The sequence below is a fragment of the Egretta garzetta genome, unplaced genomic scaffold (genome assembly GCF_000687185.1).
Source record: "Egretta garzetta isolate BGI_Z169 unplaced genomic scaffold, ASM68718v1 scaffold76, whole genome shotgun sequence".
NCBI classification, from domain to species: domain Eukaryota; kingdom Metazoa; phylum Chordata; class Aves; order Pelecaniformes; family Ardeidae; genus Egretta; species Egretta garzetta.
In genome coordinates, this window is record NW_009259859.1 from 804321 (window position 1) to 820634 (window position 16314).

The 16314-nt window shown below is 44.0% G+C and overlaps 1 protein-coding gene across 1 annotated transcript in view; it reads right to left on the bottom strand.

Annotated features, from left to right (window-relative positions):
- Positions 1–16314, bottom strand: part of LOC104127351 (gamma-aminobutyric acid type A receptor subunit rho2) — a 40816-nt gene that overhangs the window by 1452 nt on the left and 23050 nt on the right. The window contains exons 3-8 of the mRNA XM_009640016.2: positions 15595–15662; positions 12156–12379; positions 8045–8127; positions 6308–6448; positions 5910–6062; positions 3105–3301 (exon numbers count right to left, since the gene is read on the bottom strand). Coding sequence (XP_009638311.1) covers positions 3105–3301; positions 5910–6062; positions 6308–6448; positions 8045–8127; positions 12156–12379; positions 15595–15662 — 866 coding nt within the window. The remainder of the gene's footprint in view (positions 1–3104; positions 3302–5909; positions 6063–6307; positions 6449–8044; positions 8128–12155; positions 12380–15594; positions 15663–16314) is intronic.

A 16314-nucleotide genomic window follows, 5' to 3' on the forward strand; every position in this document is an offset into this window, starting at 1 on the left:
TATATATATATATATATAAATGTATGTATACCCAAACATGTAATATTCAGGATGTCACTGAAAAACTCTGCAGGCTTTGAGTTTAATTATTTAACCAACAGATCACATTGTTTACTAAAAACCTGAAAATCAAATGAAGAATTGTTTTCTGTGTTCTAGTCATAACCAAATGATCTGGTATCAGCAGACTGCGTGGAGAAAAACATGACAAGTTTGTAGCCCGTTTGCTCTACTTGTTAGTCCCATCACTCCAGAAATTTTTTGGAGCACTCCATGGGTACAGCTGAACATCAGTTGGGTTTTAAGACATATTTTATACTAAGCAGGTGTACCTAAAAAAAAAAACCAAACCAAAACCAAAAAAAACCCACAAAAAAAACACCAAAAAACCACAGGGAACAATTACATCAGGCTCTTTATCATCAGCTGATGACAGGTCCAGGAGATGGTGTGTGGGTGGAAGGGAAAGTGGTTAATGGCAATAAGCTAATTGCTGCAGGACCCAGCAGAGAAAGAAATTCTGCAGATTTACTCTTAGCCCCCAAGTCAAATTACAGTACCCATGGCTTCATGTACATGTGACGGCAGTCACCCTTATGGACAGGGGAGCCTCAATGTACTAGAAACCCACCCCCACAGAGTGTTAAAATACATCCATCTTCACATAGGCACGTACAGGCCCAAGTATGCTACATAATTTCATCCTGCAGCAATTTTAGTCTATGTCTACCCTAATAAGTTAATCACTGCCAAAGAGCCTCCCTGGGCACAGCAACTCAGCTGACAATACTGTTAGAGTGTCAGAAATGTCTCTGGCCTGAATTTTGTCCAGGTCAACTAGTACCAAAAAGTTCCCATGTATGGTTTGGGAATAAGCATGGGAACGTTTGCCACACGCAGTTCACAGCAACCACTCCAGTTTTGAGGGAAAGAAGGTTTAGTTTTGGATACTCCAGTTCTATCAGCCTTGGTCCCAGGCACATTTAATTTCTTAATGTAGACATAACATAGAGCTCTTCTCTGGGCAGCATAACATATTCATACTAGGATTTTCTGGGTCTTTCATAGGGGAGCAGCATTGGCTGACAAGATTAAATTTACAATGAGAAAAGTCTCTTCTGCTTTTTCAAGAGCACTCACCTACTACTACCTAGCTACTCACCTAGGAAAAATTTCTTCACCAAAAGTGTTGTCGAGCATTGGAATGGGCTGCCCAGAGAAGTGGTTGAGTCCCCATCCCTGGAGGTATTTAAAGTATGGGTAGACGAGGTGCTTAGGGACATGGTTTAGTGGTGGGATGGCAGGGTTAGGTTAATGGTTGGACTTGATGATCTTAAAGGTCTTTTCCAACCTAAACTATTCTGTGATTCTATGATTCTACTTTGTGCCGCAATCCCCTCAAATAGTGCTGTTTATTATCTCTGTTCCCATTACCAATGCTGAGGATTAATATTGTCACATGCTAAAGACTGGATAGAAAATTTTGCCTTGTGTAGTAAAAAGGCATTTGCTGAATATGGAATTCAATGCACAAGACTCAATAAAGGGCAGATTTGTGATATAAATAACAAGCTATGCCAGCACCAGATGTGGGAAAACGTTCCTGAAAACTTAGCAGAGCAGTAACAAACCCCCTCAAGTTCATTTCATCCCTCCAATCCAGTTAAAGACAAAGGAGAGGGGGGTTTGCCTTTAAAAAAAAAAAAACAAACCAGTTTATTCCAGGCAAGTCGAACCTAGCAAGGATGATTTTTGTAATTTCCTGTGTATTAAGATGCCGACTTCTTTGGAGATGGGAAGTCTGAGCGGGGCTGGCTAAAGGGCCACAGAGCCCTCACGTGCAGCAGGTAAGAGAGGCTTGACCCGCTGTGCTTGCACAGAGCACCTCTACCTTGCATTGGAGTGAACGGCTGGGCCCTGGGTGGGGACTAGGATTGGGGCGTAGATAACTCGAGATACTCAGGACCTGTTCAAATAGCCTTCCAGAATCACACTATTGTTAAGAAGGCCTTGGAGAGAGGTAAAATTTTGTCACAGGAGTCTGCTGAATTTTTTCCAATTGTTTTTTAAAATTTATCTAACTAAATTTTTTATGACAGGTCAAATACGAAAGGTACTGGGCTGATAGGTGGTCTGTTCTGTACTTCAAGGAAGTCATAGGAAGAAGTGCAAAGGGAAGAGAAGGACATGGAAAGCCAACAGAGTAGTTCAGAGAGGGAAATGTCATGGTCAAATCATATGAAAGATGATGTCTGCATTGGCATTTCTGAAAGGAGTCAGAAATTTCTCCAGGAGTCAAAGGCAGTAGGTGACCAATGTTACCTGTGAACTAATGTGGGGAGTTCCTAATGGGAAGAAGGAAGCTGTAAAACATGGTGATATTCTGGGTGTGTGAGGACTGAAAAAAATTTGGTCCCAAGCCTTAGTGTTCAAGAGGTGATGGTGTTCTGTTTAATTGCAGAGAAGGGCTCATGGTTCTGTAGGATAATTCAGGCTGGAAGGGACCTCAGGAGGTCTCTGGTCCTATCTCCTGCTCACAGCAGGGCCAGGCTGCCCAGGGCTGTATGTGGTCAGGTCTTGAAAAACTCCAAGGATGCATGATAAGACCTTTCACAGCACATTAAAAAGTACAAGCATAAACCTGGCTGACTGGTTTTTGTGTTTGGCAACGGGGAACAACTCCACTCTTACATCCACTGAATCCAGTTTCCAGAGTAAAGCTGACTGTAGAGGGAAAAAATTAATTTGCTTCAAATAACACCTTTAGCTTAAAAATAGAGCAATTGTGGCAGCTGCAGTGAAGTCTCAGATTTGATGCCTTCCTCTCTTGTCATCCCCACACAGTTCCAGGTTGAACTCTTCCCCAGTTCAGATCACACTCTCCCCTTCTCTGATGTTTCTATGAAGACCCATGAGGGCAACTCCTGTTTTTCTGGTGTTAGCAATTCAGCCTGAAGTGGAGCTGTCTGAACAGATCCAATTATACACACATGGATGTCAGTGTTTTCCCATTTACAGACACAAACCAGTCAATAGAAAGACCAGATCAGCTGTAAGAAAAAAAAAAGGAATAAATGGATGAAAAAACCAAGAGTTTTTCTCACCCTCTCCCGGAGTTTCCTCTCCTTCCGCTCTTGCACCGTAGTCAGGTAATTCACTGCTGCGTATTCCAGCACCGAGAGGAAGACGAACACAAAACTGACCCACAGGTAAATGTCCACTGCTTTGATGTAGGAAACACGGGGCATGGAGGCGTTCACCCCAGTGATGATGGTGGACATGGTCAGCACGGTGGTTATCCCTGGACAGAACCAAGAGAAGTAAATGTTATTGACTGATGCAGTCCATAAGGCTTTTGCCTCAAGAAAAACAAAAATTATGTTCTTCACAATGCTCTGAAAAATGTTAAATATGAAATAAATTTGTGATGTCTCCTGCCAATGCAAAACTGTTCCACTGCCTGCACTTCTCTGTGCAGGATGGGTTTAGTTTTGAGGAGCAATGGAGCAGCCATCATTTTGCTAGGAACAACATTTAACTCCCACCTTAACCTCCAGGATTTTAACACAGTGCTTAGTCAGATCTGCTAAGGACTCCTGTTTCCTAGCTGTACCAATCTGTGTTACAGGCACTGCCAGTATTGACTTTTGGTCACAGCTAAAGAGGATTTGATCGAAGCCACTGATCTTAAAAGGGACGTGCAATGATGATAAAATGCACGAAACAATGCAAAAGAAGGGCTTTATGTTTTTACCTCTAGGAATATTTGTCTACAGTTCAGGCTGTGGGAATCAAAAAGCTTTGAACAGCAACCATTGTATTATATATAGAGATATGTGCATGTATATGTGTTTATATGTATGTATCCATGTTTATTTAAATATTTATGTGTGTGAATATGTATATGTATACACACTTGTATGTGTATATACATATTTAGACAGATATAGACAAAATCCTGCAAAATAGTATATACTTTGTTTGGATGTCATGGAGACAAAAAATATTTACAAGTTCCAAAGCCACTTAAATACAGAAAACAGGGTGGAAAAACATTCATAGCTACTTCAGGCATTTCAAAACAGTGACCACTGTGAACACAGCTACTGTTGTTCACTTTTCATCAGGATCTACTTTTTTTAAAATAATATCATAGAATCATAGAATCATAGAATGTTTTGGATTGGAAGGGACCCCCAGAGGCCATCTAGCCCAAGTCCCCTGCAGGAGCAGGGACACCACTAACTAGATCAGGTTGCTCAGAGCCCCATCCAACCTGGCCTTGAATGCTTCCAGGGATGGGGCCTCCACTACCTCTCTGGGCAACCTGTTCCAGTGTTTCACCACCCTCATTGTAAAGAATTTATTCCTTATATCCAGTCTAAACCTACCTTGCTTCAGTTTGAAACCATTACCCCTTGTCCTGTCACAGCTGGCCCTACTAAAAAGATTTTCCCCATCTTTCCTATAGGCCCCCTTTAGGTACTGAAAGGCCACAATCAGGTCTCCCCGCAGCCTTCTCTTCTCCAGGCTGAACAAGCCCAACTCCCTCAGCCTGTCCTCATAGGAGACGTGCCCCAGCTCTCGGATCATTTTCCTGATCTTCTGGACCCACTCCAACAGTTCCATGTCCTTCTTGTGCTGAGGGCTCCAGAGCTGGATGCAGCACTCCAGGTGAGGTCTCACCAGAGCAGAGTAGAGGGGCAGAATCCCCTCCCTCGACCTGCTGGCCACGATGCTTTTGATGAAAAAGTATCCCCTGAACACATTTCTTTCAGTGGAGTAGACTCTCGACTGCCTCTCCTCGTGTTTGCTGCAGGGCACAGCTCTGAGACAAATGTGTGGGGCTGAAAGACTGGTTCTATGCTTTTAGTATTGGAAGCCTTATATTTTAGCACTCAGAGATTTTTCCTTTTATATTTTTGCCTTCCTCTAACCTATGCATGGAGTGATAAATCGGCTCTTTTTCTGCTCAGCTGAAAGAATTTCCTCCAGTCCTGACATAGACAAACCTGATGGATTTTAGATGGCCAGAGAGGTAGATTGGTGTGCACAGGATTTGCAAGCAGCTCCTTCTTCACTTTCTTGCTCCCTCAAATGAGAGACCTCCCTACCTCAGGCACAGCGGACCTTCAGTGTGAGGCACCCTTGGGAGAGGAGAAACCCAACCTCTGCCTCACCTTGGGGCTAGTGGCCTCTCATCCTCACCACTGCAGATGTGAGAGGAGAGCCACCTTCCCTTCACTGTCCCGCTGTTTTTCGAGGCCTGATGTTACAGAGATGCCCCAAGTGTCCCCAGGGGCACACCAGATGGAGGGACACTGAAGTCTGCTGGCCGGCGCTGATAGGACTAGATCCCTCGCTGCCTTTCTTTCCCAGCTTTGTGAAGATGTGCCATTTTGGTGCCCTCCAGGCAGCCTGGAGAAAGTTACCGGCCACAGCACCAGTGCTGGCTGGTTGAGAAGACACATGGGACACCCACTGTGGCAGCGGGAACATGGCAGGACCCCACTCATGAAAAGCACTCATGAAAATTGTAACAGAAGCCTTTAACTCCCTCTAGGTGCCTAAACTCCCATGAAACTCTACCCTCAGCATTGGCAATGTGTGTCTCAGAACTGCAGCACTGGACAACAGGGATAATAAATAGCGGAACCTTTCTTCTCTGCCCAACTTTATTTTTAAAACCAGAGCCCTTTCTGTCCTGAGCTAAGTATAGATCAGGAGGGCTGCTTAGCAATGAAAGACTTAAGACAAACTGCAAGTTTTACATTATCTTAATCATCAGATAAAACAAACATTTGCTTGCCCTATATCTTTAACCATCAAAATGAAAAGTTCCCCTTCCTGCCAAAACTTCCACGTTCAAAGATTTTCATGCAGTCGTGGCTTATTGCAGTTGCTCTCACCCAAAGAAACTCTGGCAGGAACTGCTCGGCGATCGATCCAGAAGGACACCCAGGACAACATGACCATGAGGGTGGCGGGGAAGTAGGTTTGGAGCAAGAAGAAGAAGATATGTCGGCGTAAAGTGAAGTTTATGTAGAGGCGATTGTACCAACCTTTGAGAGAGGAGGAAAGCCAGAACCGGTGAGAACAGCCTGGATGGTAGGCACAGAGAGACAAGATCTTTCTTTTGATTTTTTTATTTCTAAAGGGTAGTGAAAACAGAAACTGATCTTTCAACACATGTATTGTCCAGACCGTGGAGACTACATTTCAGTGGCATATAATCCCAGGAGCTCTCTCACAAGTAGTTAATACAGCATTAGCTTTAGCAATAACATTAAATCAGAAAAGGCTATACCTGTGCTACTGTAGAAAGCCAGTCTCGATGTAGTGTGGAATTTTTGTATCAAAAACTGAGACAAAGAAATCTTTTCATCGGTTTTCAGAGATTCATTCCCATTTTTCCAATATAGCATCAGATCTTCATCAGTGTAAGCATCTTAGGGAAAGAAGAAACACGATGTGGTGTGACTTTAGCTTGGAGGGGAAGCAAAAGTTAATAGATCTGGACAAAATTAACAAACACAGAGGCATCTTTGGCATAAAGTAATGCCACAAATAAGTTTGCTAACAACAGCGAGTTAAAAAGATCTTGCCACATGATATACCGTGACAACAACAACAAAAATCCAGTTCATGCCAGTTCAGGGAGACACATGCTCTTTTTACTCCACACTACTGAAATGACAGGTAGAATGCTACTTTTCTGAGAATTGCACATTAAAAATCATAGACAAGTAATTGCTAACTGGTAAGAACAACTCAGGAAATAGTCATGGGTAAAACGCCTGAATTTAGAGGAAAGAGGAAACATAGACACCTCAACCTATCTTAGAATGATAAAAGCAAAAGTGACAGGTGTGATTTGGAGCAGAAATCTAGAAATATTTGGAGACTGTACATGAAAATCTTAAAGAATCGGTTAGCACACTAGGTAGCAGGAATAAAAAAAGGAAAAAAGGGTTATCAAGATGGCCAGGGGGCTGGAGCATGTGGCATAAGATGAGAGGTTGGGGAAGCTGGGTTTGTTCAGCTGGAAGAAGAGGAGTCTGTGGTGGGGTCCAGCTTCTGCCCTGCTGGGGCTCATACAGAAGACGGGGATGGGCTTTTCTCAAACTCTTCTCTGGGATGCAGAGTGAAAGGACGAGAGGAAAGGGATGTAAGCTGCAGCAAGGGATTTTTTTTTTTCCCAAGCAGTTAAAAAGAAACTTTTTCAGGATGAGGGCTGTCAAACATTTCAACAACTTGCACAGAAAAGTTGTGGAGCCACCATTATCTTGGAGGTGTTCAAAACCCAACTGGACACAGCCCTGAGCAACCCACTCCAAAGCTCCCTGCTCTGAGCAGGGTGTTGGAGACGCTGACCTCAAGACCAACCTAAAACTCTCCCTCCAATTTAAATTACCCTATGATTCTGTGATTCTGTTGCTTGTAGAGGAAAAATTCAGTTAAATATCTGGGAGGACCTCAAAATAATTAGATGTTAGTCTCAGCACACCCTGGAGAAAGTTTACAGAACAGCCATGAAAATCTTACTGTTTCAATTTCTCTGCAGAACAACTCCTTCCCAAAGAAGCTGAGCCCAAGTCACAGTGTTCGCAGGATCAAGATTATATTGTACCTAAACCACATTGGTAATGAAATTTAGAGAAAATTAATTATTATACTCAACTTTTTACAGTGACACTTAAAAGCACCTCCTTCCTGTCAGAAGCAATGAACAGAGCAAAACTTCTCCCCCAGCTCTCTCATCAGTAAGGTGCTGAGAACAGGTATATGTTGAACATTTCTGCTGGTGGTTTTTTTGAAAATGCCATCTACTAAAATTCCTACAAGGACGCTTTCCTTGCAAATTCCCCTGTCTTGCAGCATAAGGGCTAGATATACACCGTGGTAAGTCAACAGAAAGACTCCCAGTAAATCTAGTGAACTTTGGGGGGGGCTCTAAAATAGAGTATAATCTGAAATGTGTCCTGTCTATGTGTGTGAAGCCAGCCAGGGAGCACGTCTAGCAAGAAACACAGATACAACGTACAGCTTTCCAGCTCCAGAGAACACGTCTGAGAGTCCAGGGGGAAGCGGCTGAAGTCCATGTTACACATCGCTGTCACTGTGATCCTAGAAGTCAAAAATGAGAAAGGTTGATTTTTATGAGGGTGGGAGAAGGGAGAATGTTAACACAGATAAATCATTCTGCAGCTTTAAAGCCAGCCATTATGCATAACGTTAGCATTAAATCCCCAGGAAAATGCCAATTCTTCAAGTCCAAGTGAGATGGATTATACACAGACACTTGGAAGGAAGCTGTCATTTCCATACCTATCCGGGAACTAAAGTACTATCTTGGATGTTACAGTAATACTAATGTTGGTACCGATACTTCCACCATGTTTCATATCCAACTATTTCCCCACAAGACAAAATTCCCTACAAGACAATAATATAAAATAACTTCACCGTTTACATTTGAAGGTTGCCTTATGTCCAGTTTGATTAAAGTTTCCTCATTTTCCCCATTGCCCAGTTCGCTCCATAATCACCCCAACAATAACCCAAGCCTGCAGAACATGTCCAACCTTATTGCAAGCCACAAAACTCCTCCAGTATATACATTATTAAAAGCAGTTTCTTTCAGTCCTTGACCAAATTATTTTAACCTAGGGGGGGTGTATTTCTGGGGCAGGGTGTGTATAATGGGTGCAGGTGGTTTTCAACAAGTGAGATTTGCCTCCGTTAAGTTCATGTCTTAACTAAAGAGCTGCAGCAATCACAGCTGCCACTTTTAAATGAGTTCAGTCGTGCACAACATGACATAACAAGTTCTCCAGTGGGTCACTGAACTTTCTCTTGTGGATGGATTTGCAGTGGAGCTCCCAATTTAGTAGGGGCAAATCAGCTGTGAGTCATTTCAGAGCCCTACTTCTGTTGACCATGATCACTTTCTAGATTCATTACAGATGTTGATAAAGGGCTTTTCTTCTGTTCAAGGGACTGTGATCCAAATCCTACTCTGACCTACACTCTCATCACACATGAAAAGTACACACTTTTCATTCTTACTATAAAACTAGAGCGGAATTTTGCCGTATGAGCTAAACTTGAAGAAGCTTTTTGGGGATATGCTCCAGAAGGTATATTGTAGCAATGATTTCCCATAGTAGTGTGTAGCACTTAAACATTGCATGACTCAGTCTCATTACAATGTGATATTTCTTTCCTCAAGGTCACCTAAACCGTGGTACAACCTGTGGTCATTAACAATTCGTTAGTCAGGGGCAGCACAGAAACTCAGCTCTTCAATAAGATATTCCTCAACTAAAGCCCAGTGCCAACCCCACGCAGATATCTCAAGACAGCTGGAGATATCTTGGAGGACATCTCCAACACCACTGGACACCCATGCTTGGGCAGCTGGATCACGTTCTGAGTGGCCTAAACACCACCAGGCCCAAATATCATGCAGATTCTTGTTCTCCGTGGATTTTATGAATCAGATTATCCATTTAACTCTTGTGCTGTCAGCTGTGCTTACTCACATCCTTCTTTCTCATGGCATAAGATTAGAAAGTCGCATCACCTCCTCAACAGCTCACAGAAAACTTTGAAAGTAAAAACTCCATATGTGGGCAAATGAGCAGACCTGAGTAGAGCTAATGTTTTCTATTAAAAATACTCGTTCCTTTATATTGAGCACTGCTAACGAGTGGCGTGATGCTGGCTTCCACGCACAAGAACTGCAGGACGTGAGCAATGGAAAACAGTATTCAGTTACAATTTGTAGAGAAGGTCCCTACCCTCCTCCTGCTCTTCTCCCCTCAGTGCTGACCCAAGCCTACACCTAACCTCCTCCTTCATTTTTCTTTCTCCTTCTTGTCTCTCCTGCTGCGTGGCACCGTCATCCTCACCCAGTTCCAATAAAATAGACAGTGTCTTTAGTTGCTTAGTTAAGGTGTGACTAATCGGACTTTTCATGCAATAAGTGGATTTATTAAATGGGTTCAAAACAAGGAAAATATTCCCAAGTGTTTGGTCAAAATGGGATTTTCTTCATTAAGATCAGGCAAAACAAAGCGGCCATATGGGGTATACTCTCTTTTTTACACACACATGTTTCTTTGCAGTTTTAATAATTTGTCCAGGGATTTTTAAAATAAATTCAGTAGAATTATATTTGGACTATGAAACCAGTGAACTTTAGGCCCCCCTGGTTCTGCTGGGTATTGTCCTACTTGGGACAATATCACCCACTATGCTCATTCTTCAAAGAGAAATAGCCTCCTGAATCAAACTTTATAAAAACCTTTCCTTTTTTTTGGAAGTTATTTTACCATAGCTGAAGTAAGTAAGTTCCAGAAAGATCCTAGAACAGAAACTGTTATGTTACAAAACATTCAAAGGTCACTGTACACTGAGAGCATGTTTTCTGTCCTGGGGAAATGTTCTATTGTCTGAGCTCTCAAGTTTTTCTCCTCTGGCATCTCTTTTTGCGTTCTTCTGAAGGAAATGAAATCTGCTGGGATGCTGATGTGAGCAGCTATAAAGGTGACCTGGTTAGCAGGGGAATATTACTGAGGGAAAGAAAATGTCGGCTGAAAAATACTGATGGAGAAAGGCCTGCCAGCCTGGGAAGCTGCAGCATCCTTGAGAAGCACAGCCAGCCTCTCTGAAGTGAAGCCGGGTGCCTAGAAACCTGAGACATCCCGAGATATCATCGATAAGCCAAAACCAAGGGACGGTAATGGCAACTTATTGTCTGCAAAGGTGGAAAACAGTCTGGAAAATAAAAATTCATCTGTAAGAATAAAAAACCTCATCCTCTATTGGCCATTCCAGGTGAAAAATAGACATTAACAGTAGCTATTGGCTGCTCAAAGTGGTGGTGTCCTACACCCTCTTATGCCTCTGTGGTATGAGGAAGACTTAATTTTTACCCAGAATGGAGCCTCTCTCTCTGAGAACTTCCCATGCTGCACATACTTTTCCATTCCTAAACAGGTTGAGTTTGCTGCATGAACTTTCTGCCAGTTCTTGGACTCTCATTGAGGATGCCCGTCTGACTCCAGGCTCTGTGATGTGGAGCATCTCTGAAGTGAGACTCTGTCTGTTGCACTCTGGGCCCACTTTTGGGGTTGTTTCGGTTTGTCCTCCCACCCATGGGATGATTTGGTTCACTTGATGATGGTATCACTTGATGCCAGTACTATACATCCAATGTATGCAATCTATCATAACTATATCTGCTGTTATATTGTTGATGAGTTGCTCCACTAATGGTAAGTTTGTGTTAACCTGTAGTAGTGTATACCTACTTGGTTATTGCTGTTATTGGCTGTTGCTATACAATTTGTTGATATTATATTATTGATTGCTGATTGTAACTTGTAATAGCATGATATATACAGATATACTCACTTTATTAATCATACGTATACTTGCTAGTGGTGATTTTGTGGTAGTTTACTTGCTAGTGGTGATTTTTGTGGTATTTTTGGAATCTGTAATAAGGTAGAGAAGTTTAGAGGATAAAGCCTTCATGTCCTTGTGTATTACAGAAGCCTGCAAACCCACAGTCACGATCTCTGCACACCCGCAGGCCAGATAACCCTTCAGGTCACAGCAGACGTGCCTCAGGATTCTTCCAGCCAACAAACCTGCTAGACAATCAGGGACTACAGGGTGTCTTTAATGCTGCCATTTCAGCTTCAGTAAACTTAAACCTTTACATCAACATGCAAACACCACCACCAAAAAAAAAAAAAACCCCAAACAAACAAACAAAAGTTTTTCTAAACAAACAGGAAGCAAAATAGGATAATTATAGAGGTCACCATCTGGTATACCAGCAGCTTCCAGTTTAATCACACACTGACCCCGGGACGAACATTCCTCCTCGACTAAGCCCTCCTCTGTCTGCAAAGAATTAGGGGAATGTTTCCCCCGGGAGGAGATTATCCTGTTACTGCCTACAGCATGGTTTCTTGCAGCTTCATGCAAAGCGTCTTGCACTGGGCATGCTGGAAACAGGGTTCTGCATCAGCAGTAGGAGTAGGGGTGTTGGCAGGAGCAGTCCTGGTGGTCACCAAAGCCACGCTGGAAGCAAAATTGACAGTGAAGTCCCAAGGGGTGTTCAGGAGCAGCACCATTACCTCATGCTGTAGAGGACATGACCATCGGGGAACACTCGCAGCATGATATTGTCTGTGGTGGTGTCGTGAATGAAGGACCTTTTGGAGTGCACAAAGAAGACATCAGGGACCCAGATCTTCTTCACCAGCCTGCCGTCGAAGGTCATGCTCTTGTTGGTGGTGCTGGGAAATGAGAGACGCTCATCCTTCCAGTAGTGCCTTAAGTACAGAGTCATAGTGAAATCCTTCACAAGAAAGGAAGAGAACCAGAGAGAGGTCTGTCAGTGTTGCTTTCTACACCTAGGAAACACCAGAAAGAAAAGCCACTCCTACCAGGTAGATGAAAACCCTTCCCTCTCAACTCCTGATTCTTCCCTAGACCAATGCCTTTGTGAACAGATTTTCCTGACAAAGTCATTTCAGCCATAACATAACATAAACCCCCAATCAATGTATTGCAGTACTCAGTAATGTTCCATCCTAAAAGGGATACAAATATGTCCCAAGAGAAGTACTGCCCTGCAGAAATGATTCTTCAATCCCGGCAAAATTATCTGGGAAGACTATGGTATCAACAGCATGTTCCAGAGGAAAAACTTTCAAAATAAGCTTAATGGTCAGGCTAAACGCTAAGCAATTTATCCCCAGAACAACTAAATTGTTGCAAACAGCAACCAAGTGAGGGAACTGTTTTTCCTACTGCACAAGCATATAAATAAAGTGCTCTTTTAAGCTCGTTGAGGGAGCTTCAGTCACACAAAGGAGAACATCTGTTTGTTGATCCCGACCTGGCAGCTGCTGCTTTCAGAGCTGAATCTACTCTCTCATGCTGAGAGATCAAATACACTTGTTTTCTTTATATTCCCAATTAAGCAAGTGGTTACGGGAGCCTCAGCTGCCAAACCCGGGCAGGCAGCAACGCAGGCTAGGATCTCTTCCTAACCCCTCGGCAGCTGCTTTCTAAAACCACCACCACCACCACCACCTCATTTTGCTTTGCCGATGACAGGCCACCAGTTAACCTGGCTCTCCGTTTCAAAGGGCTGTCCTGGCAACCGTCTCGCATCACCAATAGGTTTTTCATGAATTTGTCAAAGAAGTCTCCAGTGAGAGCCCTCGCCTTGCTGCCCTGCGCCAGGCAGAGCTGGCCAGACACCTCCCTCTCTGACCATGGCAGAGACCTGCTGGAGGGATGCTGCTGCTCACCCACCAGCAGGTCCCCCCCTTGGCAGACAGGTCCCAGCCTCCACCCCTGCTCCCCACAGGGATGCTGCCCCCTCCTGTTCCCTGCTGGACACTGGACACCTTCCCCTCACAGCTACAGTCCCAAAGAAACCCTTCCAGCGGCTGTTGCTACCGGCAGGCCTTAGGTTGCAACCTGGCTGGAGAAGCCAACCTCAGAGGCTGGACTACCACCCACTGGGTAGGAGCCCTCTCCTCTCTTGCCTTCAGCTCCTTTCTCTCGCCAAACAGGCCTCCAATGGCCAACACACGGGACACCGAGTGCTGCAAGCATCAAGCCCAAGCGGCAGCTGACGACGGCTTCTAAGTACAGAATCCAACTTACAGATGTCTTCTCGTAGCGTGAGTCAAACAAGGCAGTTTGCAATCACTGACAGCTTGTTCCTTCCTGACCAGCACACGCGCCAGTTACAAACCAAGAAAAGGGGGTTACTTCACCACCCATGAGTAGGAAAATCCCTCAGGAGACAAGTTTTACAAGGAACTGAGAGAACACTAGTACCTGCTGGAGGCCCTGTGAATGGGCATACACACGTGCCTCACTTTGGGCGGCACATTTCATGTTTGTGCCACGCTCCGGGCAGCCTCACCGGCATCCCCTGCCAGCACATGCAGCAGCAGCCAGCTTCAGCCTGGTGTTTCGTTGGGGCACCAGATGCCTGTGGAAGCAGCAGCAGGCAAAGGCTTCGCGACCAAGGGTGCTCGGTTTCCAAGGCCACTAAACCCTTCAGAACAGTTTGAAGAAAAGTCCTGCCTGCAGCTCTGCCCTGCCTGCAGCTCTGCCCTGCCTGCAGCGGGGAGCAGGCACAGCCAGCCCGGCTCCCCCCGGCCACGCAAACAACTTACTGCCCGCTCTCCTCTCCTCTCCTCTCCACGAACACCCATGCTGGGACAAGCTGCTGGAAAAACCAACAAGGGAGGCTGTTCTTTCACCCCAGGTACAAATGAGCAACTGCTGTGGGAAGTTACTTGCCCTGTGCTGGCAAAATAGGGCTGCGGAGCTGTCTACAACAAAGGGAGAGAGGGCTGCCCTCAAAACTTTCTGGTGGGCAAGATTTTTGCTGAAATCAGATGCTCCTGACAGAAGGCATTGCAAGTTATTTACTTGCACTAATTAGGCTTTTTGCATTATCTTGATATATCACAGCCCCATGCCTCCTTGCGACAGCTATTTCCTGCGCTGAATGTTCCCTCCAGGCGCTTCATTGCACGCATCCCCCCAAACCCTCCCTTTCAATATCCAGGGAGGCAAGCTCCTTTCTTTTAGTGAAAATGTAATTGCACCACAGTAAAAACTGATCAGCATAAAGCTCTTTCTTTAAGTCTTCATGATTTGCCTAGGTCAGAGAAGGTGCCCAAAACCAGGGAGGAAAATGCAGAAGGAGGAAGGAATCAAGAAGCTTTCTCTTCTCCCCTGTGTTCCCCTTTCCATTTCTCTTTCCAGTGTTTTTACTCCATTTCTTATAGTTAAAAAAAACTAAACCGAAAACAAAAAACAAAGCAAAGAGGAAAATGCTTGTGAACACTCCTGTTGCTGGGAATACCTTGAAACCCGTTGAGGGTTAACAACTGCATGTATTTCTTTCTCTTTTTTCCTTTATAAAAAGAAATAAAGATACTAAATCACACTTGAACTCGGTGCAGATTTCCTGATCAGCATCATCAGTGACTGATCAACTGTTCCCCCACACCGAATTCCACTTCGGCAGAGGCACTTCAGGCTCCCCCACCAACTCAGATGCCTCATTGAGGTAAACCCTGGTGATGAAGAAGCAGGAGCAGCTCCTTCTCATTTACGCTGCCAACTTAATTTTCTAATGCACCTCCCAGAATCATGCATTTAAAACAAATGGACTCAATGGTTCCCTAAGGAAGAAAACTCTTGCAGTAGGTGCAGCTTATGTGAACTTCACCATACATCTTCAAACCTTCGTATGGAGCTTTTTATGGTTTTGATTGAGACGGATCCTTCTAGCATTGCATATTCTCCCATTTAAGGTCCCTTTTTCCTTCTACTTGTAATCTTTATCTGAAGATACAGAGATGAGCCTTTGATCACCTGGTTTTATCACATCTTTAATTCTGAGTATCAGCCCCTTTGAATCTGTCAAATGCTGCCATTTCTTCCATCTGACCAATAATTTGAAATCCATAGGTTTGAAGTGGAAGGGACTTTTTATGACTAGGAATAACCAAGGCTTAAAAGAGAATTACGTACCATGTCAACCTCAGAAATACTGTCCAAGCTTTCAACTTGCACATCCACCCCAACAGGAATTGCAGGGCCTGTAGGAGAATGAGATTTAGATGTGTAAATAACTATTCTTTTATATCATCTGCATTTAATTAGCACTATAAGGTAGCATGCAAAGCATTTCTGAGCTTATGTTGTGCTTTTCTGTCCATGATTCTTCATGAGGAGGCCGGGGGAAGAGTCAGTGTATAACCATGTAAGGCCCCTTTAGAAACACTGAATTATCTTCCCCTTGGCATGCGCTGCAATGTTGACACTGCCCAGCTAATCCAGAGCTTGGATGAAACATTTACACGTGCTTTGAAAAGCTGCACCATCCCATCATAAATTTTAGGCCTTTGTGAACAAATCTGGCCCCAAGAACAGGGGACTGAGAAGAAGAAACTGCAAGCAATGAGCTCTTCCTTGTGGGTTTCTCATTTCCTACCAAGACGACAAGCTACATTAAACTCTCAAGAGCCCATCACCATTTCCATTCATCCATTACATTAATAGTTTTCCACAATGGTTTTAAAATTAGCAGGCAGAGGATTTACAAAGAGTAAATAAGTGGAAAACATTCCATAATAAATGCATACTCCTCTATTACTAGAAACCCTGTATCAAAATTTCATTGTAGACTGCTGCTCATTAACGAGCAGGGCCTCTTCGGGTTAGTCACGGTCCCCATAGTGTGTCATCACA